Source organism: Varanus komodoensis, unplaced genomic scaffold (genome assembly GCF_004798865.1).
Source record: "Varanus komodoensis strain SLA01 unplaced genomic scaffold, ASM479886v1 scaffold46_1, whole genome shotgun sequence".
Taxonomy (NCBI): Eukaryota; Metazoa; Chordata; class Lepidosauria; order Squamata; family Varanidae; genus Varanus; species Varanus komodoensis.
In genome coordinates this window covers 546,556-567,876 of record NW_025336043.1, presented here as the reverse complement: position 1 = coordinate 567,876, position 21,321 = coordinate 546,556, and the positions used below count along the sequence as shown (strand labels likewise).

Genomic DNA, 21,321 nt, shown 5'->3' with positions numbered 1-21,321 from the left:
CACAGGCTACGGAAGCGGCCCACTGAGGCTGGAGGGAGAGCAGTGCCAGACTGCGGGCTGTAACCTGGCCTGCTGGGGCTTCTGGGTGAGGAACAGCCAACTGCCACTCTGGAACATCTCACCATGAGAGTGAGAGGCCTGCAGCGGCCCCTCCCCTGAATGTGGCTGCAGGGAACTCTTGGATTGTTTCCTTCCCTTTGACAGTCTCTTTCTTCTGTATTTCAGCACTGGTTGGAATTCACAAAGTCCGTGGTGAAGCAAATGCGATGTAAGTATTGCTTTATTTGGAACGCTGGGGCAGGCCTGACTTCTGGGATTGAGTCACATCTTGATTTGATACGATAAGCAGGAGGCAGTGATCGAGGTGTTTGTTCTTGAGTCTTCGTTGTCCCCGCTGCATGGACCTCTGCACTTGCCTGGCCAGTGCCTTGCACCTGGGTTCCAACGCCCTGGTATTTTCCAAGCGTCTCTGTAGTCTAAAGTTCCCTTAACCTGCTTTCAATGAACAGGGTCAGGCTTTGTTCAATAGCTGTGGCAGGATTCCTCACTTCTGACCCCATAGCAGCAGCATTTCCAGTGCTTTGTCGCACTTACGCCCAAGCAATCCTCTCCCCTCCTGATGCCACGGGAAGTGCAGAAGGCCAAGTCTTTCTTCTCCCCATGCGGCCCATGCCACGTGCACAGAGACCATCCCAGCAACCTAAGGGTCACTTCTGGTTTAGCAAGTCAGTTAATGCCACCCAATAGCATGGACTAAAGTTTGCTTTCAAGGCACTGCCCTGCACCAGGGTAAGGGGCAACTTTGCTCCCTGGGATTTAGGCTCTGCTTGGGGATGTGGAGGTAGAACTGGCTTGCTGTACAGGGTCCCTGGGACTGCTGCTGACCCCCCGCCAATCTGATGTGCCTGTCTCTTCTGCAGCACAGCCTCCGTTCACCATGTGCTTCAGGGTGAAATTCTACCCCACTGACCCCGCTGCTCTCAAAGAGGAGATCACTCGGTAAGGTTCCTTCCATCTTGTGCTAGCTGCAGAGAGATGCTTGCCTCAATGAGAGGCCAGGGAGCTCTTTGGATGTTTTATGCAAAGTCTGCCATGCCAGCTGCTTCTGGGTGGGAGTGTTCTGCCATATGGGAGCACCAAAGAGCAGAAGAGGAGTTTTCAAAACTTGGGGAACAACGCAGCCCCTTGTGTCAGGGTCAGGAATGGATCCTTTTCCTTCAGCAGCTTCTCTGGGGCCTGGCAGATGGTTAGCAGAACTGGGCTGTGTGGAAAGCTCTTTTCCATACACTCCTCTGGCCCCTGTGACTTACAGGTTTCAGAATGGCTGAGTGTCCCTCAAAAGTCTCTCACAGGCTCATTCAGGGTGGCAAAATTACTGACTTGTGGTAATGATCCAGAGGAACACCGATACACAGTTCCACAGGGGCTGCTCCCCCCGCCGGAGTGTGAAACTGCAGGGAGGAAGACTGTGGCATCCCTTTGTACATCTGTCTTTTGTTCTGCCTGTGCCGTGATGAAGGCTTAGCTTCATGCAGGTGTGGGTGGGTTTTACCAGCAAGGTCAGGTTCCAGGAAGGGGAGTGGATCAGCATCACGTATCACCTCCCATGGCCCTAAGACACAAAATGAGCGGGGCCTGTCTGTGTGAAGCTCCAGGCAGGACTGAGCTCCCATCTCCTAAGTGGCTTGGCCTGTTCCTGCAGTCTCAGGCTGCAGCAAGATGCGCGTTGCTGTGCTGTGCTGGAGGTTCTGTGACCTGCATCCTCACGGGTTGAGGCTGGCAGTGCCGCCTCCTCTTGGTGCAAGGGTGCTGCCCTGGAGAGCTGAGCCCTGAGATGCCATCCCAGAATAGAAGCTGTCAACAGTGGTGGAGACTGGAAGGTGTGAGGTGGCTGGGCAGAAGTGAGGGAGTAGTCAGGTGGAAAGCTGTTGGTCTTCTTTGGGTCCACCTCCAGTCCTTCCCTGCATGGACTGCCTCTAAAATTACAGTATTTCTTTTATGGTGGTAGCCCGGGAGGAAGGAAGCATCTGCTAGCTCAGCAGCCCATCCTGTGGCACTACAAATCCGTCACCGGTTGTATGTTCGCAAAAGATAATCTGAGATTTTAATGAAGTTCTAACTTTCTGGAACAAAGATTTTATGGGTGCTTAAGTGGGGAGCAGATAAACAGGGGAATGTTTTCCTCAGCATGAAAGTGCAGAGTCTTGTTTTCCAGGCAGGACACCTTGATGTCTTTAATTGTGCTGAGGCTGCTTTTCTGATTGTCAGTGAACAACAAAGAATTTTTTCTTCCCAGACAGAGCAGCACATGTGCGAATGATCTAGAAATGGTCTGTGACAGTACTGACAAAGGGCTCTGCCAACTTGGGTTTGTAAAGCTGCTCCTAAATCTTGATGGATTTTTTTTAAAGTTCTGTAAATAGCTGCGGCTTGCTTATCGATACCTGTGCTCTGACCATCTTCTGAGTACCTTGGGAAGATGAAATATAGTATTCTTAGAGCAGGGACGCAGCACTTTCAGCCTGCGGCCCAAATGAGGCTACCAGGCCTCCCTGCCAGGTTTCAATGTGAATTGGCTGGCAGCAGCCAGGTCCGGGTGTCCCTATGACAGTAGGCAGAGCCCAGGTCTCAAAAGCCCAGGCCGAGGCAGCATCAGCGAGACCTTGCTCGATTACCAGATTGTAGGTGAATTCTTGTTTCAACAGCTGCTGCATAGTACACCCATCAGGCCTGAATTTAAATGTGGAATGGCCAAGAACAGCTGTGTCTGCTATTAAGCGTGCAGATGATTTGCTAATCTGGAATGCTGAGCAGCAGTGCCTTGACAGCCATCAAAGATTAGAAAGCAAATTAAAATTCCATCCAGAGATTTAGCCAGGGAAGCAGCAGGACCCTGGCTACTTAGGATCCTCAGGATGCATCTTGGCGACTGCAGAATGCTGAGAAACAGGCTGAGTTAAGGGGAGCTGCAGCTAGACAGCACAGTGGCTGGGCTCCCGGATAATGTGGCTCACGTGTCATCCAACTGCTTCGTTGCCCTTCTGTATATCTCTCTCATGCAGGTGAGGAGGGACTGGATTATTTTTTCCATCCTTGCAAGCCATCAATTTCTTTTTCTTCAAGGAAGGAGATTTAAAATGGGGGCAAATCTAATTTTAGCTCTCATGTGTATAAGTCAATTCACATCATCCCTCAACTCTGCTTAGATGGAAAGTCAGAGCGTGAAGCAAATTAGAAATGAGGAACCAACAGCTTCTTATAGACACCAATGCCCAGCTCAGTTTGTTATGCTAGGTTTTTCGCAGCTGCCTGCAAGATCCACAAAGTCAGTTGCTGTTTCCAGGTTTATTTAGTAGAAATTATAATTTCTGTCTACCTACTAAAGATGCAGAACTGTTTATTTTCAGGAAAGCTCACCAGCAATTCCAATTCCAATACAAAGCCTATCATGACCGGAGAAGCCAGCAGCAGCATGGCAAAGAGTTTTCATTTTTGCAGGTACAGGTGGGGTGGAACATGCTGGCAGCGGCACGGTTGTACCCTGGGATCCTTCATGAGAGGGCCACCACAGGGTTACAGCGAAAAGGCCAACCCCTCCCAGAATCCCTCAAATCAGCCACGCTACCAGTTGTAGGACTCTTTTTCTCTTCAAACTTGCATAGAATTTGTCCCTCAGTAACCATTGTGGCAGATTGGTTAGCACTTCAGCTCCACCTCTGAGAAACTCAGAGAAAAGAGCTCCATGGAAAAGTTGGTCTGAAAGGCTGTTTGGGGTACCTTGAACAGTTCAGTTAGGCAATGAATTGCAAGAAAACTGAAAGTTAACACCATGTCAGTCAGAGTCCGCACGCAATCCCCATCTGGGACATGACATAGGCTGACTGTCTGCCAGAGATTCCTACAAATGAAACACATGGAAAAGGGTGTGGTGTGAGGCACACGCTCCTGATCAAAGCTTCTGGGAGAAGCTCTTCTGGCTTGGATGTGATGAAGTGAGTTAATTCCATGTTGCTCTGGTTCTCTCGCCAGGTATCTTGTCTTCTTGCAGATCAAGAGAGATCTCTATCACGGCCGCCTCCTGTGCAAGACATCTGATGCTGCTCTGCTAGCTGCCTATATCCTTCAAGGTAATGCCTCCTGACAAGAGAGACTTGCTTCCCGTGATAAAGACTGATCGCATGATGTGCAGCAAGCACAGCAGAAATGCCATCCCCAAGGTGTGCCAGGTTCCCACTGCCAGGCAGTGAAGTTAGAGGCAGACCAGCTCCACTGTGCAGGCACCTTCTGTTCGCCACCTGGCCACCTGGCAGCTGCAGCCAGAGCCAGCCAAGTGGTCCTCTGGTTTCAGACACAAGCCGACACAAGCCAGTTTGCAGTTGTTAAAGTGCAGGACCAGAACGGGAAGGTTTGAATGAAGGCCAAGGATCATGAAGAGCATGACTTGGGAATTCACCTCTCTCTGCCCTGGGCCCCGGGGGCATTGCCAGTCTGCATGCTTAGAAATATCTGGCTAGATGGAGCAAGTACAACCATGCCCTGCACACCGGAAGGAAAAGCACTTCCTTGCAACCTGCCAAATAATCACCATTTCTCTCTCTCTCTCTCTTCCCATCCCTCAATTCCTTCCTTCCCTCCCTCCATCTATCCATCAGCTGAGATCGGTGACTATGACCCTGGAAAGCATCCTGAGGGTTACAGCTCCAAATTCCAGTTTTTCCCCAAGCATTCTGAAAAACTGGAAAGGAAAATTGCAGAGATCCACAAAACCGAGCTCAGGTGACTCTGCCTTTGGGTTTTGCTGCCACCCTTGTGGCGAGGGGTTTCTGTTGTTTGTCTCACAGCAAAAGTTAATGACAAAGGAAAAGTGTGCCATGGGAAGAGGACCGGAATCAGAGCAAGGCTGAGGTCTCCTGGTCCAGTTCAGTGTCTCAGCTGCTTGATGGGATTTCGAGAAGGCTTGCCTTTGGAGTCCTTATGAACAGGAGCCTTCAACAGCTAGTGGTCTGAATCCTTTGGAGGACATTCACTCACCCTCCACACCCCACAGTCTCGGGCAGCCTGGGTGAGATTGGCGCCCGGTAACTCTAGCTTTTCCATCGGGACCAAATTTGCCTTAATACATCCTGTCAATCAGCAGCAGCCTCCCCCTAACTGCTGGGTAGCTCAACAGCCTTGGCGTGCGTGCCATATGCAGAGGGGCTGCTTCAGTTTAGAAGTGCAACTGGGAGACAGAGTCCTGATGGGTAGCATCCTGCTTATAATCACATTCCTCATCAACTACTTGGCTGAAGCAAGAAAGGCACTGAGCCCACTGAGATAAGCCCAGCAGAATTCTGCTAAAATCAGGACATGCAACTTTTCTAATCAAGATGCTGAATTTCTGATTAGACACAAATGAATAGCAAACTTTAACGTAAAAGACATTCAAGGCATTTTAAAATACACGTTACGATCTTGTACTAACAGCAGTCAGGGCCGGCCTCCCTCCAGATCTTGTTGGACTGCACCTGCACAATTTAAGGTGAGGGATGATGGGAGCTACAGTCCAGCGACAGCTGAATGGAGCACATTCCCCACCATCCCTGCCTTAGGAGACATCATGGGCAGGTAGCTTATAACTTGGTTGGGTGCAGGAGACCCACAGTGAGCAGCAGTTTAAATGTAAAGGGTTTCTATGCTTCCGTGGGCAAAGCGCAACCCAGAAATCAGGTAGGGAGCCTAACTTTCCACCATGGAAAGCAGAGGGCAAGTGGCAGACCACTAGTGAGGCAGGAACAAAGATCCAGCAGGAAACCTGCACTGCGACTAGGGACTCCTGCAGGTTGCCCCATGTCCTCTTCTGTGAACAGTCAGACGACAGGCATTCGACAGGTGTTGTATCTGTGCATGGCAGCAAACAGACATGGTTTTGTGAGGGCACCACTGAACTGTTACTGAGAATTGGGACTGTGTTGTGACCAGTGGTCATGCTTGTCCCCATTCTGCTCTCTTCTAGCGGCCAGACACCAGCTACTTCTGAATTAAACTTCTTAAGGAAAGCGCAGACCTTGGAGACGTATGGAGTCGACCCACATCCCTGCAAGGTACCCAGCAGCACTCCCTGCTGCAACTTTTCCTTGGGCCTTCATGTTGAGGTTCCTTTCTTTTTGGGGTTCTGATCTCTTCTTGTTTCCAACAGCAGAGCTGGGGAGCAGGACTTGTCCAACGTGCAGAAAGGGGAAAGGAGTTCACATACTCACACATGCACATGGGCCAGGGTTCGCATCATGCGAGACGTCCTCATCTCCAGGCCAGCCAGGCCAAAACTTTTCAGGGCCTCCCCGTAAGACTTGGTTTCTAGGCCTGTTTCCCCGCGTTGGGCACGCTTCGCTCGGTCAACGCCCTTCTTAAAGCCTGTTGAGAATGGGGCACAGGACTCCAGATGTGGCCCGGCGTGATAGTGGGACGGCCACCCCGTGACCAGGCACTGCCCTTTGAGTGGCCTGGCCAGCAGTAGGGTTTGCCCTTTAGCCATCGAGCTCTTCCTTGACCATCTCATTCTGAACAAAGTCCAAGTCACCCTTAGCGGAAGCTGACTCTGAGAGCACGTGGTCTTTGGCAAGTTAACATCCGGGTGGAACTCCGAGTAGGAACTTGCTGCTTGAGCTCTTAACTGCCTCCTGTTATTGCCATCGCTCATGGAAGCAGAGGGACGTGCTTGCCAAAGGCTGCTGGGTATCGGAACAGCTGTGGCTGCCCTTGCATGGCATGGTCTTGCAGCTGGGTCTCTGCAGGGTGTGCCATATTTAATGGCAGGAAAAGCCCCTCCTCTGGAGCCAGGAGAGCTGGAGTGGCAGGGCTGTGCTCAGGAAGCCTGCTTGGCCAGGAACAAGGTCGCTTCCCACACCTGCCGCTTTGCCGAGGCCCTTGGAGTCGCTGGCACACGCTGCCCAGCCTGTCCCTCCCGTGCCTGCATTCTAACATGAGACGTGCCAGACCTGAAGCCAGACTGCTGCGGAGGGACTGCAGAGGCAACCCTGTATCCTGACAGCAGCTGGCCATGGCAGGGTGGTGGGGAGCAATGCTGCTCGTGCCAGGCCCGCCTTGTCCATCACGCAGACCTCCCTCGAGCCTCCGGGTTCTCTTGTGCATTTGTGGAATCAGCATGCTATTGCATTTTAGTGCATGTAACCCCCACCCCACCCTCATGGCAGACCAGACACAGAATGGCAGCTTCAGAGGTGAGAAGAGAGAATAGCTGCAGTTTTTCACCTCAACTGTGAAAGCACAATCGGAAAAAAAACAATTGGGTACCTTGAAATAAGGAACACTATCCAGGAAAGACGGCACGAAATATCCAGTGCTGCTTCCAGGTGAGCTAGGAACTTGCCCGGATTTCCTGTGGGAAAGGCCTGTTTGGTTTTATGTCCAGTCCAAATCTGTGAAGGTAACGGATGTTGTCCAAGCAGAGGCGTATATTTGGTGACGCAGCCTCTAATGAAGAGCAGAGACCCGAGGTTGTCTTTTAACCTGTGCACCCTCTGATGAGAAGCTCTCCCTGTGTTGCAGGACGTGTCTGGCAATGCAGCTTTCCTGGCGTTCACGCCCTTTGGGTTTGTTGTCCTGCAGGGGAACAAGCGCGTGCACTTCATTAAATGGTGAGTCCCGCACGGCGGACGGCTGCTACCTGTGCTGGGGGGCTTCACCACATCTGGTCACATGGACGTGTTGCCCGAGATGCCTCTGGTGCAGCAGGATCCACAGGCTGGAGCCGCCCGGCCTCCTTAGTATGGCCTGGCGTAGCTGCCTCCCTCGGCCTCACCCTGGTGGTCTCCGCTGGTGAGAAGTCCTTGCAGCCAACCAGGGTTTGGGCAGGCTTTTTTTTTTTTACCTTCTCCAGGGTAGGGAGCGCATTCATCCTTACACCCGCCGGCTTCTCATTAGCCGTCACCCTTTTCCCCCAGCCGCCACAGCCTTTCTTGGCTCCCTCCCTTGAGCAAAGAGGACTTTCCCTGCAGCTGGAGCAGCCCCCTCAGCCCTCTGGTCTGTCGTTCCGGCTGCTGCGGCAAACAAGCACTGTTTCTGGGTGTGCAACGGGGGACTGTCAACAGTGAGCTAGGAAAGAGCAGTCCCCAGAGCAGGGTCTGCACAGAGCACATGGTCCCCCACAGCGGAGAAATCCACAAATACTTAGCAAGACAGCAGGCAGCTCTTCCTCAGGCTTACAGCTGGGTGCATAAAAAGGCACCAGAAGCTGCCACTGTGGGGTGGGAGGGTGAAAGGTCCCTGGGCTGCGTGGGATCTTGGCTGCATGACTGGTGGAGCCTTCCGTTTATTTCCTTTTATCCTGAGGTTGTTCACCTGCTCCCAGCATTTCTGCTGTTGGTGTTAAATATTCTAAGAACCTCGTCCCCACTGGAAAGCTCCCTGTTTTCTTGCCTCACAAAGGCCACTCTCCTGTTCCCTTGCATTGGAATGACATCACCCACATTTGGCTGTCTTTGAACCCATCAACAGCAGGTTGAGGGCAAGATGGTGCGGCAGCACAGCCTTTGCTTGGAGAGCTGAGATGCAAAAAGCTTTGCTAAATGTACAGATTTTTGTTTTTTTTAATGGGGAGCCTCTTGCGTACTTCCAGAGAGTCAGCTTGTGAAACCGACAGAGAGAGAGGGTTAGTGTGCCTGTCTTCAGCAGGTGTTCGACCTCAGGGTTCTGCCTTTGCACTGTGAATTGAAAGGAAACATCTCAAAGTGCTAGACAAGGAGTCAGTTTCCTCTCACTGCCATCCTCCAGAGCAGAAGACAACTTTCCCTTATTCCATTGGGCAGAGTGTGTCAGTTTCTTTGCAAGGCATTGGATTCAAAGCAAGACACACCTGTAACAGGGAAGGACAGTGGGTGGGATGTGCACAAACGACCACGTGAAGAAGTGCAGCTTTAGGGATGCCAATGGTGACCATTGTGCAGACACATGTACCTGGAGAAAGCACTTAGGGCAAGAGGCTGGACGGGAAAGTGCCAGCAACTTCCATACTCAGTGACTGAAATGGATTATGCAAAGGCCCAGGCCTCACCAGGCTGAGGATACAGTCTGGGGGCTGCTAAGTGGCCTCCAGGAACACCTGTGGCCATTCCAAAACCACCTCACGGGATGCTGCTGGCACTGTCTAGGTTGCGGTTTTATTTCATTGAGTTTCTTGGTTGCCTTTTAGTCTGTGTTGTTTCTATACTGAAGGAGCAGAAAATAAATGCTTAGATAGAATAAAAGATGGACCATGTGGCAGGTTTACCCAAGTTGAAAAATTACATTGTGAGCTGAGCAGAGTGCCCAGTTATGAGCTATCATAGCAGCACAGAAATCCACTAAATAAACAAACAAACCACAGACCTCTCCACAAAATGCAGGAACTGTGAGTGTAGCAAGCAGTTCTTGGGATCCAGGATTCTGTGGCCTGCTGCATGTGCTTGCTGAGCCAGCTGGCAGCAGACAAGAACAGCGTGAATGGCTGGACTTGCAGTGCAGCCCTCAGCGCCAGAGACCCTCTGTGGGCCTTCAAAGAGCTTGAGGTGCTCTGCTTATCGACATGATGTTTGGCAGCTCCCTGGCCCACAGTGAAATGGACCACCGTGCTGTGGCTGAGGAGGCAGTTCTGTGAAGCAGAAGCAGCAGCACCCTGAGCAGATGTGTCTTTTCTGCTGTGATCCCTCCTGGTGGTCCAGGAGTTGCAGTGCCTCCATTCCGGTTGGGAACTGTGCTATCCAGAGAAGGACTAGGAACAGTACCTTGCAGAAGATTCTGAGTAGATTTTGTCAGAATTGCATTTCCTGACATTTGAACTTGGAAACTCCCAAGTTCCTTCTCTCCCAAATATGAAGAACTTGATGAGAATTTTGGTGAATTCCTATTAAAAAAGTGGAAGCAAAAGCCTTACCCATCTGTGCTAGCCAAATTCTACCATTACAGCTATTCCCAAATGTTGTTCCCACCTGCTCTTAAAAGATAAGGATGTAGAAACCCTCGTTAAGCATTAGTGGTGGAACAGGCAAGGATTCAAACCATATGTATTAACAGCTAAGTATGAGAAAGGCACAATATACAGGAGTTGGAGGCCCTTTGTCTATCTAAACTTACTGAGGATTGTGCCTGCAGTTTTTAAGAGCTGAGCACTGAAAGCCCTGGGTCTGGATGGATAAATCCGTTTTGGTTCTCCCACATTTGATTTTTTTTTTTTAACTCAAATTCTTTTTGTCCCCTATATGGAGAACTTTGTGAATGCTGATACTTTTCCTTCAAAAGTATCCTAACCATTGTTTCCTAACCAAAACAAAGTTTTCACCCAACCCAGTTCTGATTAACTTTACCATGTGGGATCAAACTAATCTGAGTTGTCAGTCCTATGTAAAGGAAACAACTAGAAATTCTGGAAACCTTGAGAAAATATATGAGAATACATTATTACTGTTATTTTTTGGCTGCTGATCAGAGTGCATGGAAAGCTAGTATGGGTAATAGGACAGAAGCACAGTCTGGTGCAGAGAGATCAAGGGATGGTTTCTATTTTCCCAGTGCTACTATATTATATTTTGATAATGAAAAGCGCCCCCCCCCCCCGCCCCAACCAAAAGAAAGGCAGGATTTTGAGTTGAGGAGCTCAGTGTGGTATACCTAGGCCTGGAAATCATTGCATGTATCTGGACAGCTGTGGATGAGGCTAGTTCTTGCTAGATTAGAATCTGCGACTACTTATGAATTTATTTATTATATTTGTATGCCACCACATAGCTCAAGGGTCTCTCTTGGCTAGGGCTCTTGAAAACTCCTGGCAGGCATCTTGCATAGGAGCAGAATCCATGGATGGGGTTCTGTAGGCATGACATTCATTTTGACTCAGGCCCAACAGAGACATGGCCATCGTTCATGCTACTGAGAGTTTTGTAACTTTTTTTTAGATAAATCACCAAACTGGGGGGAATATATACGTATTTTCTTTCAAGAAAGTCAATGTGGTTCATACAATCCTCCTCCTCTCCGTGTTATCTTCATAACAACAGCCGTACGAGGCAGGTTAGGCTGAGATGCAGTGACTGGCCCAGTCACCCAGCAAGCTCCACGGCTGAGCAGGGACCGGACCCAGAGCCCACGGGTCCTAGGCCACCTGCCACACCGGCTCTCCTTGCACTGTGGATGTGTGGCCTGGGCTGGGGGCCAGGTGTGCCGTAGGAGAGCTTAAGCCTTTCGCTGACGCCATGATCCATGCACCAGCTACCGAGAGGAAAGCTCCCAACAGCAGGTGTGCACCTCCCAGTCTGAATGGGGAGCAAAGCTGGGGGCAGACGGCAAGAGCCCTCTGCCTTCCCTGCCAGGATCTTACTTTAGAGCACTCCCACACCTATTCCCTCTGGAAGCACAGTCAGTCAGCAGCGCAGGTTCAGCTGCATCTAGAAGGCCCCACTTGTGAGTCCACAAGCCGTAACTTAGTGTGGCCACTCCTGCAGCATGCTGACCCGGGTGCGGCGGGCGTGTGTTGGTGTCCAGGAAGGCCAGGATATGGACTAGAGGCTAGGGGAGTGTGCTGGTGGGTACTTTATTCCTGGAAAAACTTCAGGCAAGCAGCCACCCTGCAACGCTTGGTACATGTCCTTATAGAAGCTGACTTGTATTTGATGGACATGAGCGTGGACCTGTTGCTCTGAAGAGCCAGGAAGGCCATCTGTCAATGGTTCCTTTAAAAGAATAGGCCAAATACAGCCAAAGCCAAGGCTGCTTGTCCTCCATACTCCAGTCTTTCTCCATTGTCCTTCTCAACAATGTGTCCTCCATTGTAGAGCTCCATTCCCGTTCTGGCAGACGGTGACCCTGGACCAAGTGCTGTGCTGTCCTGCTGCTCAAAGCACATCACGGTTGTCTAAGACCTCCAATGCGATAGGCAGTTCCTGTGTTGCCCCACTCCACTCTATGCCTGCCTACCTTTCCTTCGGGGGCTGCAAACTCTGACTCACTGGGGTCCGGTTTCCAGGCCTGCAGAAGGCAAAGCCACTTAAAGCTTCCTGTGTCTCAGCAGGAAGCAGCAGCCGTCCTTGCAGCCACCACAGTGAGCGATGCTGCCACTTCCTCCAGAACTCTGAACCATGTTCAGGTGACCCAGCATTCTTGCACTCACCGTCTCCCTGCAAGAGTATTTCCTCAACCCAGTGGGAAAGCCTGATCCCTGGGAGCCGATGGGGGACGCATCCAGCAGCCAGAGAGTGCATCCTGCTGGGCTGAAGAGTGTCATTGTCCACTCTCATTCACCACTCGGAGATCCTTGGCTATTGGGCAGTACAGAAATGAAATAAATAGCGAATGAATGAATGATTGCTAGTGCCAAAGGAATGCCATTCTCCTCCCGAGCGCCATCCTCACTGCAGTGCAGGAGGAGGAGCAGGGGCCCCTCCCTCCTCAGGACATCAGCGGAGCTGGGATCAGGTCCGTGCAATGTATCGTTAGGGTCACTTCTCTTGCTTTGCGTTGTATCCCGTTGTTGATGTACCCCAGTACTCTGTTTGCCTTTTTTACTGCAGCCATGCACTGGGCTGATGGGCTTCAAGGATTTTTCTGCAATAACCCCTAAACCCCTTTCCTGGTCAGTACACTGCATGACTGTTTCCTGTACTCTGTACTCTCAGTATTTGGTTTGTTGCCCCAGATGTATTCTTTTGTACATTTGTCTGCATTGAACCGTATCGTCCATGTTATTGGCACAGTCACCCGAAAGGCCCGCAGGCCCCGCTCCAGACGTGGCTGCATTGTTACTTGTTCTTTGCTGTCTCTCAGACTTCAGGCTCATTGGCTGAGTGTGGTTATCCTACATTTGACATTCTCACCCAGAAATGCACCCGTGCTGTCGACCAAGTTTCCAAGGTGGCCATGCACCCCGCCCACTCAGGCGCACCCCTCCTTCCGCCTCCACCACTCTTTCGGAGCCAGGAGTCCTCTTCTCTCACCATGTTACTTTGGGTGAACGGCAAATGTTGAACTCGAAGTTCCCGCAACTGCTGTCCTTAGAACATTTTTTTTCTTAACTTTGCGTGCCATGCAAGCAATTTGGTTTAACTCTCTGCATCTTGCCAGAACCTATTCCACGCTGTCTGTGGGCTCTGCATTTGTAATGCTATGCGGTGCGAGGTGGGTTTTGTTCCCTATGATGAAAGTGCTTCTTTATGCTTGCAGGAATGAAGTGACAAAAATGAAATTCGAAGGCAAGACATTCTATTTATATGTAAGTCAGAAAGAGGTGAGTGCCTTCTGCCAAATCGCACAGGTACCATCCCTATTTCTTCCCTAAGACAGATAAGCTTAGTGACAATTTGGGATGCCAGAGAAGCCCTCAGTGAGTTCAGATTACTTTGAATCCAACCTGGCCATTCAGAGGATTCTGCAGTAGACCAGCATTTTACAATGTGTGTGTGGGGGGGGGGATGCTAATTTGGACATGTGCTCATGTGCATTAATGCAGAAGTGCAAACCAGTGCAAAGGTACGTTAGTGCAAATGGCACAGAATTCATGCACACCCCTAAAATATAATTCCTTCCATGAGCAGAAAGTGGAACAAAAGACAGCTGGCAGCCCAGTGAAATGCTGGAAGAACCAATATAAACAGGATCTATGCCTGCCTTTCAGCAGTGCAGCTCTATTTCTGCCCACAGTCCATCCAAAAGCAGCACACATCAGATGAGTAACAAATGAATATGGGTGTATCGGTTTAAAAACGGTCAAACTACCAACAGTAACAGAGATTCTCCCAGATGCTTCCCTATGGACCAACATGGCCTACTTTGTTTTATAATGATGAATTTCTAGTTGTCCTTCCCAGCCCAAAATTATATGGGTGCACGTGATGCAGGTGGTGCCCACAAGGTTCGACGAACACCCTCCTAGACAAGGCTCAAGTGTCAGGCACACTGGAAACTGTGATGTCACAGCAGCCAGAGTAATAAGTGGGACCGGCTAGTCCACGCATATGATGCCAGTTCCAGCCCACCTGCATGTTTCTGGTGGCAATTCAAGGTGCTGGTCTTAACCTATAAAGCCCTACATGGCTGGGAACCAAGTATCTGTTGGATCACATCTCCCAACCCTGATCTATCAGGCACTATGCTCAACCCCTGGGGCTTCCTCCAGGTACCAACCCTCAAGAGGCTCAAAGGGTAGCAACTAGGGGAAGGCCCTTTTCTGTAGTGGCCCCCAACTCTGGAACCTCTCTACCATGGCCACCTGGCACCAAATTTGCCGTCTTTTCAGCACGAGGTTAAGACAGGCCTCGTTATGGAGGCCTTTAAGGCCTCCCTAGACACCCAGGAACCTGATGGGTTTAACTGGGTGCCTTTTTTTCTTTCTTCTTGGTTAAGTCTTTTAATTGTCTTTTAATGCTATTTTAATTATCTTTTTGAATGCTCTAAATGCTGTTCTACATATTGTATTTTACTGTTTTTATATCCTGTTGTGAAACACCCAGAGAGGTTCAGCTACAGGCAGTATAGAAATGTAATAAATAACAATAACCTTATGCTGTATTGATACAATGACACCAGTTGTATCTGTACAGTGACATATTTCTGGTATGTTTCTGGTCTCGTACGCTGGTCAGTGACAGTTTTTGTCTTGCATATAAAGGTGCCCAAAGAGCATCTTGGATTGAAATAAACAAATCCATCACCCCTTCGGCATGGAAATTCCTTTGCAGTCCTTAAGTAATCCATATATCCTTCAGAGTATTTGCATTAAAGCCAGCTTGGGAGTCTTGAGCTGTGTGACTCAAACTTGTGAATTAACTTTAGGGTTCTTCTGGCTTTTGATAGGAAAAGAAAATTGTCCTGACATACTTTGCTCCAACTCCTGAAGCCTGCAAGCACCTCTGGAAATGCGGAATTGAAAATCAAGCCTTCTATAAGTAAGCACAAGAAAACTTTTCCCAGGATTTATTTTGTCCTCACATGGGTCTGATCATTCCCAGCAGCCAGTAACAAGGAGCCAAGTCAAAAAATCTAGCTCAGCATTGGAACGCCTCCCTTCCTCCACAGCACCCAGCCAAGATATTGGCAGGCTGGAAGAAGTTCCCTTTTGTGTAGCTAGACCTCTGATGAAATGCAGGCTGGCAAGCTTCACAACTATCATGTGGTCCCACGACGTCTGTGGTCGACAGTGGCAGGGCCAGCTAAGCACATTAAAAATGGTAGGCCAGAGCACAAGCCAATTGCAAAGGTTTCCATTTCTGTGGACCAGCTCTGGCTACCCCAACATGTCCAATTTTGGTATCTCCATGTTGTTTGGCATTTTGCTTAGACAGCTAAAGCTGGTGTCTTCATGTGCATATACAGGTCTGTGGTGTGAGTGTGTGTGTGTGTGTCAAAGGAAGGGGGGAGGGCGACACATGTGAGTGGTGAGTTGAGAGGGAGTGTACGTTTGATGATTCAGAAAGAGGAGGAATGTGTTGGCTGGCAGAATAGCAGAGGGCAAAATTTTGCTTTCTTTGAGATGTTGTCTCCTCCACCTCTCTTCTCCTCCTCTTGGATGCACATCTTTGACGTGATGACAGGTTTTGAGAGTGCCGGAGAAGCTGAGAGCGATGCCACAGGGATTCCAGACTCTCTCACCAGGCTGGCTGCCTAGCCAGCTCCCCCAGGGCAGAATGGTCAAAGCAGAGACCCCAGACTAAAAGGCATCCATCCTCTTCAGGAGGAATGATCACATCAGAAGAGAAGGGATCTCTCTAATGGTGGCGGAAGTGGGGAAACTTGATATTGCTAATCACTGTTGTGTGGGTGTGAAAGCTGCACAATGAAGAAAGCTGACAGGAAGAAAATAAGTACTTTCTAAATGTGCTGCTAGTCTGTGAATACAGAAAGACAAACAAGTGGATCCTAGATCAAATCAAACCAGAATGTGCCCTGAAAGCAGAAATAATGAAACTAAGGCTGTTGTGCCTTGGGGTCATCATGAGAAGGGAAGACTCGCTGGAGAATACTATCACATCAGGGAAAGCTGAAGGCAGAAGACAAAAAGGAAGACCAATTCCATAAGGGAAGCCACATCCTTGAGTTTGCAAGAGTTCAGCAGGGCTATCAAGGGCAGGACACTTTGGAGGACATTCATTCATGAAGTTGCCCTAAGTCAGGGACAACTCAACAGCATGTCAAACCAAACACCTAACTCTGTTCTAATGATGTTGGAATCTGCGGGTTTTGAGGAGCGGCTTAGAATGCTAGAGCTGAGACCCTACTTGTACCTTGTACTTTTTGGCAGGTTTCTTGTACTTTGTGACTAGCCACACCTCTCATGGGAGCTATTTTGTGCTGGTGCCCAAGAGCATTTCTCAAATTTCCAAACATGCCCATCAGGCCAAAACGTGTTGCCTACCCTAGCCTGGGTCATTTTGTCAGCATCTGTTTCCTGTTTCAGATTGGAAAAGTCAAGCCAAGTGCGTACGGTCTCCAGTAGCAACTTGTTTTTCAAAGGGAGTCGGTTCCGATACAGGTAAATACTGACCGTAAGTAGCAGTTATTGGATACCACCCCTCTGAATGGCATCCAGGATAAGGCTGTGCTATGTTGAGCTGTGGGAGAAAAGTCACAGGAAATCTCCCCACAGGATTGTCAGTTGATCAGGGAGGGCTCTATGATCATGCCGGGGCATGAGATTTTGCCTTCTCCGTTGTTTTCCAGTGGTGTGGCTTGCAGCTTGCCAACATGAGAGTGTGGGGTGCACAGGCGATTCCAGGCTGCACGCTGCTTCCCTACACTCTCCTGCAAAAGTCCTTCCTGTGTGAGGTGGGTTCCAAGTGGGACTGGGAAAGGAAATGCAGAACACTTTTCCAAGCAGTGTAGTCACCTACTGAGGGAGTCACGAGACAGGCTCTGTTTGCCATGGGCATGAAGGCAGGCTGACCAGGCAGAGGGAGCACAAGAGCAGAGGGTGCCCGGATCAGTCTGCACACCAGCAGCACTGGAGGGCGGGGGTGTCTTCTAATCCTGTCACTGTTTCCATTCTTCAATCACTTTCAGTGGCCGAGTTGCAAAGGAAGTGATGGAATCCAGTGCCAAGATCAAGAGGGAGCCTCCAGAAATACACAGGTATGCCACTGCAGAGGCGAGCGATGAGCCATTGTGAGAAGCAGGCTTAGGCATTGGTTCAGTGGTGGTGACACTCACCAGGAGTCCACGGGCGATTGTTCTATCTGAGCTTTCTGCAGGGAACTACCTTCAGGGTTGGGTTAGCAATCTGAGGAACTGCAGCCCACCGTTGCGTTTCCAGTGCAATTTCATGTGCTTCCTCTCTACAGGGCGGGCCTGGTTCCAAGCCGTAGCTGTCCGTCCATCACTCATGGGCCACGGCTAAGCAGCGTCCCCAGGACACGAAGGAGAGCTGTGCATATCTCTATCATGGAAGGTGAGATGGTGGAGCCATGCGCTTTTGATGCACTTTCCAGATGGTCACTCTTTTGCACACATAGAAATGCACCCTTCCCCAGCAAAGGGTGAATAGCACGTAAAGTAAGCTTCATACATCTTTCATTATAAACCTTTTATCCTTCCACTTAGATTTAAATGTGACTATACAGTGGTACCTTGGCTCACAAACTTAATCTGTTCCAGGACTCTGGTTGTGACCCAAATTGATCGTGACCCAAGTCAAATTTCCTCATAAGGTTCAATGTACAGTGGTACCTTGGCTCACGAACGCCTCAGTTTACAACCAAATCAGGTCGCGAACAAAAATTTCATAAACATTTTGACTCAGGTTGCGAACTCTGCATTGGGTGGCGACCACAATCGCTGCCATCTCCCCCCACCCGAGCACGCCTGCGTTCGTGCCTGTCTCCCTGCCCCCAAGTGCACCCACAATCGAGCCCATCATCCCTGCATGCGCCCGAGGTACCACTGTAAATAAGGTTGATCCATTCTGTAATAACATTTTTACTTTGTTTCAAATTTTTATCACAAAAATTTGAAACAAAGTAAATAACACTAACCCAGGTGGGGAGGTTATTGTTTGGAGGGAGTCCAAACCATAATCATGCAATAACGAGCGTGCTGGGGGTGGGGGGGGGGAAGATGGCTGCAATCATGGGCACGCTTAGGGGGGAGACTGGTGCAATTGCGGGTGCGCTCATGCAGGGATGATGGGTGCAATCACAGCCATCTCCCCCCCCCCCCAAGCACATTCGTGCAGGGAAGATGGGCGTGATCGCGATCGTCAACTGATGCGGAGTTCACGACCCGAGGCAAAATTTTGCCAAAATTTCTGTTCGGGACCCAATATGGTTGTGAATGGAGGCGTTCATGAGCCAAGGTACCACTGTATTCCATGGAACTTGCTACTGGAAAGAAATCCCACTATTTTTTAAAGTTGCGCTTTTAACGTCTGCACGTGTGTGTAAAATTTAGAAATGGTTGAACCCCTCTTGTGGCAAAATTGGGTGTTGTCCTCAGGGACTGATTTCCATGAAAAGCCGTGATAGTCATGGACTCACTCTAATTCCAAGCAGATGGGGTGGGGAACACATCCACAAAGTTACTGTGCAGCATCCAATGTACTTGGCAAAGGTGTTGGCACCTGTATCTTCTTCAGTTACGTATTTCCAACGATCAACCCTCTCACACCACTGCAGGACCCTTTTTCCTCTTCAGACGTGCCACGCGAGTTACCAGCCACCTTTCAGCCTGGTGATGTGTGGTACTGTGCAGCCTCGTCCCATGGGAAGAACTCGTGGAGAGGCATGATCCTATAGCCTGCCCATGTTGTCTGGAGGGGCACACAGAATTACTTGGTGACCCTCCACCTCAGTTGCCCCGTTCTTCACAGCTGGCATGGAAAGAATCCTGCTGGCTGACACACTGAGGATGCCTCTGGTCCTTGAGAAGGGCCAGAGGGGGCAGGACAGGGGCTGGGACTGCTTGCTCACCGCAGTTCCCATCGGGGCTCCAGCCTCTTCCCTCCCATCCTGGCTGTCTAGATAAGCAATGCAGAGGTTCACGAGCATCTGCAGCAGAGAGCATTGTATAACGCCCTTAACATAAAGAAGGCTGTATGAAGATTACACCCAGCAAACAGACCTTCGGTGTGAACAGTCTGAAACATGGCTTTCCATAGCAAAGCCAGCGTGAGGAATCCAGATCAGTTTCCTTGTACGGTGTGTTGAGGACCCAGTTGCTGAAGTGTCCCTGGAGCTACAAGCAGGAGTAGGTTTACATGCATGTGAAGGAAGAAATGACCTTGAATGCTTTGCGCTGACAGTCCCTTGTTTGAAACTTTGCTGCTAAAATCCACAAATGCAATCAAGTAAAAATCCTTGCAGCTTCTAACAACCTTGCTGGAGTGTACCAGGCCCTGCTTGCAGGGGCTAGATCCACAGGGCTGGTGGCCCGCCTGGTGTTCCAGTAGTTTCCAGCCAACAAAAGGTCCATTCTAAGGTTTCGTGAGTAGCAGGCAGGGGTGGGGGCCTTAAGCTGTAACAGGCTGGTGTTTTGGCCAGCCTTCTGCTGGTGACGAAAATGAAATCTGGCCCTTCAGCTGGAAGAGATTCTACAAGCAATAGCAGGATATGCTAGCTCAAAGCCCCACTGCCAGGAACTTTCTTAACTGTGTCATTCTGCCCTCCTGAGTGGAGCGAGTCACCGTCTGTGCCTTGCCTTGCCACACCAACTATCCCCAGCTGTGTTTATCCAGCATTCCTCCCATTCTTGTGTAAGCACAACCCCTTCAGGCAGACAGCACCTCTTGGGCCTCCACCAGAAGCTCAGTTCACCCTCCACTGTCGTCTGCTTCTGCCAGAAGCCCCCCCTTCTCTGACTTCTGCTGCTGCAGCATGCACGCCCCAGTGACCTCCATTTTCTGCTGGGGAAGGTGGGTCCAGCAGAGAAGCCTTTGTGTGTCTTTGTTTTCAGTTTACAGAAAACAATGAATACTTCAGGAATAAATGGCAGATTTTCACCAACCCAATAAAAGTGATTCCCCCCCACACAGTGCATTTGGAATGAGAAATTTAAGGTACGGGCAGACAAAAAACAAAAATGCCCAAAAAACCCAGTGAGGCTATCTCAGTGCAAAGTGCAACTTGCTTTAACTCTGCTCCTTCCTGGATTTTTCTAGAATGATGATTGTTCTCAATCGTTTCTCCCTGCTCAATTCCTGCTGCTGGGATTGCCCTGATTTTATGACAAGCAGCTATTCCAAAGGGCACAGTGGCAAGTTGGGAAAGGACAGCTGGCAGGGTCCCCTTGCGAAGCGGCTGGGCCACGCTCTTGTCACCCAGGCCCCTGTCTGTTTCTCCAGGCCTTGAATCTCTGCGGGACAGTGCCCACTCCACCCCTGTGCGGTCAGCCTCCCACGGTGACGCCTTCCTGCCACAGTCGCGGGCCAGTCGGGCGGAGAGTGGCGAGCGCGTTGCTGTCATCTCAGATGAGGTCTACAGCCCCTCGGACAGCGTGCTGCCCACGCCCGTCGCCGAGCACAGCCTGGAGCTGATGCTGCTGTCCAGACAGGTCAACGGCGCTCCCTGCAGCATAGAGGAGGAAAAGGAATCCGAGGCCGGCACACCCGCTGTGGCCGAGGCGGTGGAGCTGGGTGGGGAACTGCGGGCCTTGTGCCCAGGTGTGGGCAGCGGTGGTGGAGCCCAAGCGGAACAGGTGAATAAGTTTGTTTTAAGTGTCCTCCGTTTGCTCCTTGTGACCGTTGGGCTCCTCTTTGTTTTGCTTCTCCTCCTCATCATCCTAACCGAGTCTGACCTTGACATTGCCTTTTTCCATGATATTCGCCAGACCCCCGAGTTTGAACAGTTCCATTATCAATACTTTTGTCCCCTCAGGCGATGGTTTGCCTGCAAAATCCGCTCCGTGCTCAGCCTGCTCATTGACACCTGAAGGCAGGACTCCTCCTCCTCCTAGTAACTAGCCAGGTGGAATGCAGAAGATCCCAGCTACCCGTTCCCAGAAAAATGGGACACATCGTGGCACCATCGGCACATAAAATAAGTCCTCCTTTCATGACTCAGAGCACCCTGCGGCCCAGGAGAGTTGTTTCCAAGCAGAAGAAAGGGACAGACTCATACCAGATTCAAACACACACTTCTTTTTCCTGGGCCTTGTCCTCGAAGTTTCTTCAACAGGTCCACTTTCCAATTTTTTAATTATTCTTCATTCTTCAAGTTTCATTTTAGCTTTCATAGAGGTGTTCATTTCAAAAACTTCAAGGAAATAGAGTTTATTTTATTACTACTATTACTACATTAAATGCCAGCCTCCAGCTGGGACACTAGTTCAAGAAGACAGCTAATACTTTATGCAGGAGCTTTTGTAATGGTGCTA

At 50.0% G+C, this 21,321-nt stretch overlaps 1 protein-coding gene across 2 annotated transcripts; it reads left to right on the top strand.

Annotated features, from left to right (window-relative positions):
• Positions 1–922: 922 nt before the first annotated feature.
• Positions 923–20,971, top strand: FRMD5 (FERM domain containing 5). Of its 2 annotated transcripts, XM_044444891.1 has the most exons (12): positions 923–999; positions 4,030–4,127; positions 4,653–4,776; positions 5,996–6,083; positions 7,549–7,637; positions 13,189–13,252; positions 14,818–14,909; positions 16,418–16,492; positions 17,020–17,088; positions 17,298–17,404; positions 20,291–20,643; positions 20,823–20,971. In XM_044444891.1, the coding sequence occupies exons 1-12, from the start codon at positions 938–940 to the stop codon at positions 20,868–20,870; spliced, it is 1,269 nt and encodes a 422-aa protein (XP_044300826.1). In that variant the 5' UTR covers positions 923–937; the 3' UTR covers positions 20,871–20,971. The 2 variants fall into 2 exon arrangements, with proteins under 2 accessions (XP_044300826.1, XP_044300825.1); XM_044444890.1 differs by having other exon boundaries at positions 20,291–20,877.
• Positions 20,972–21,321: the final 350 nt, after the last annotated feature.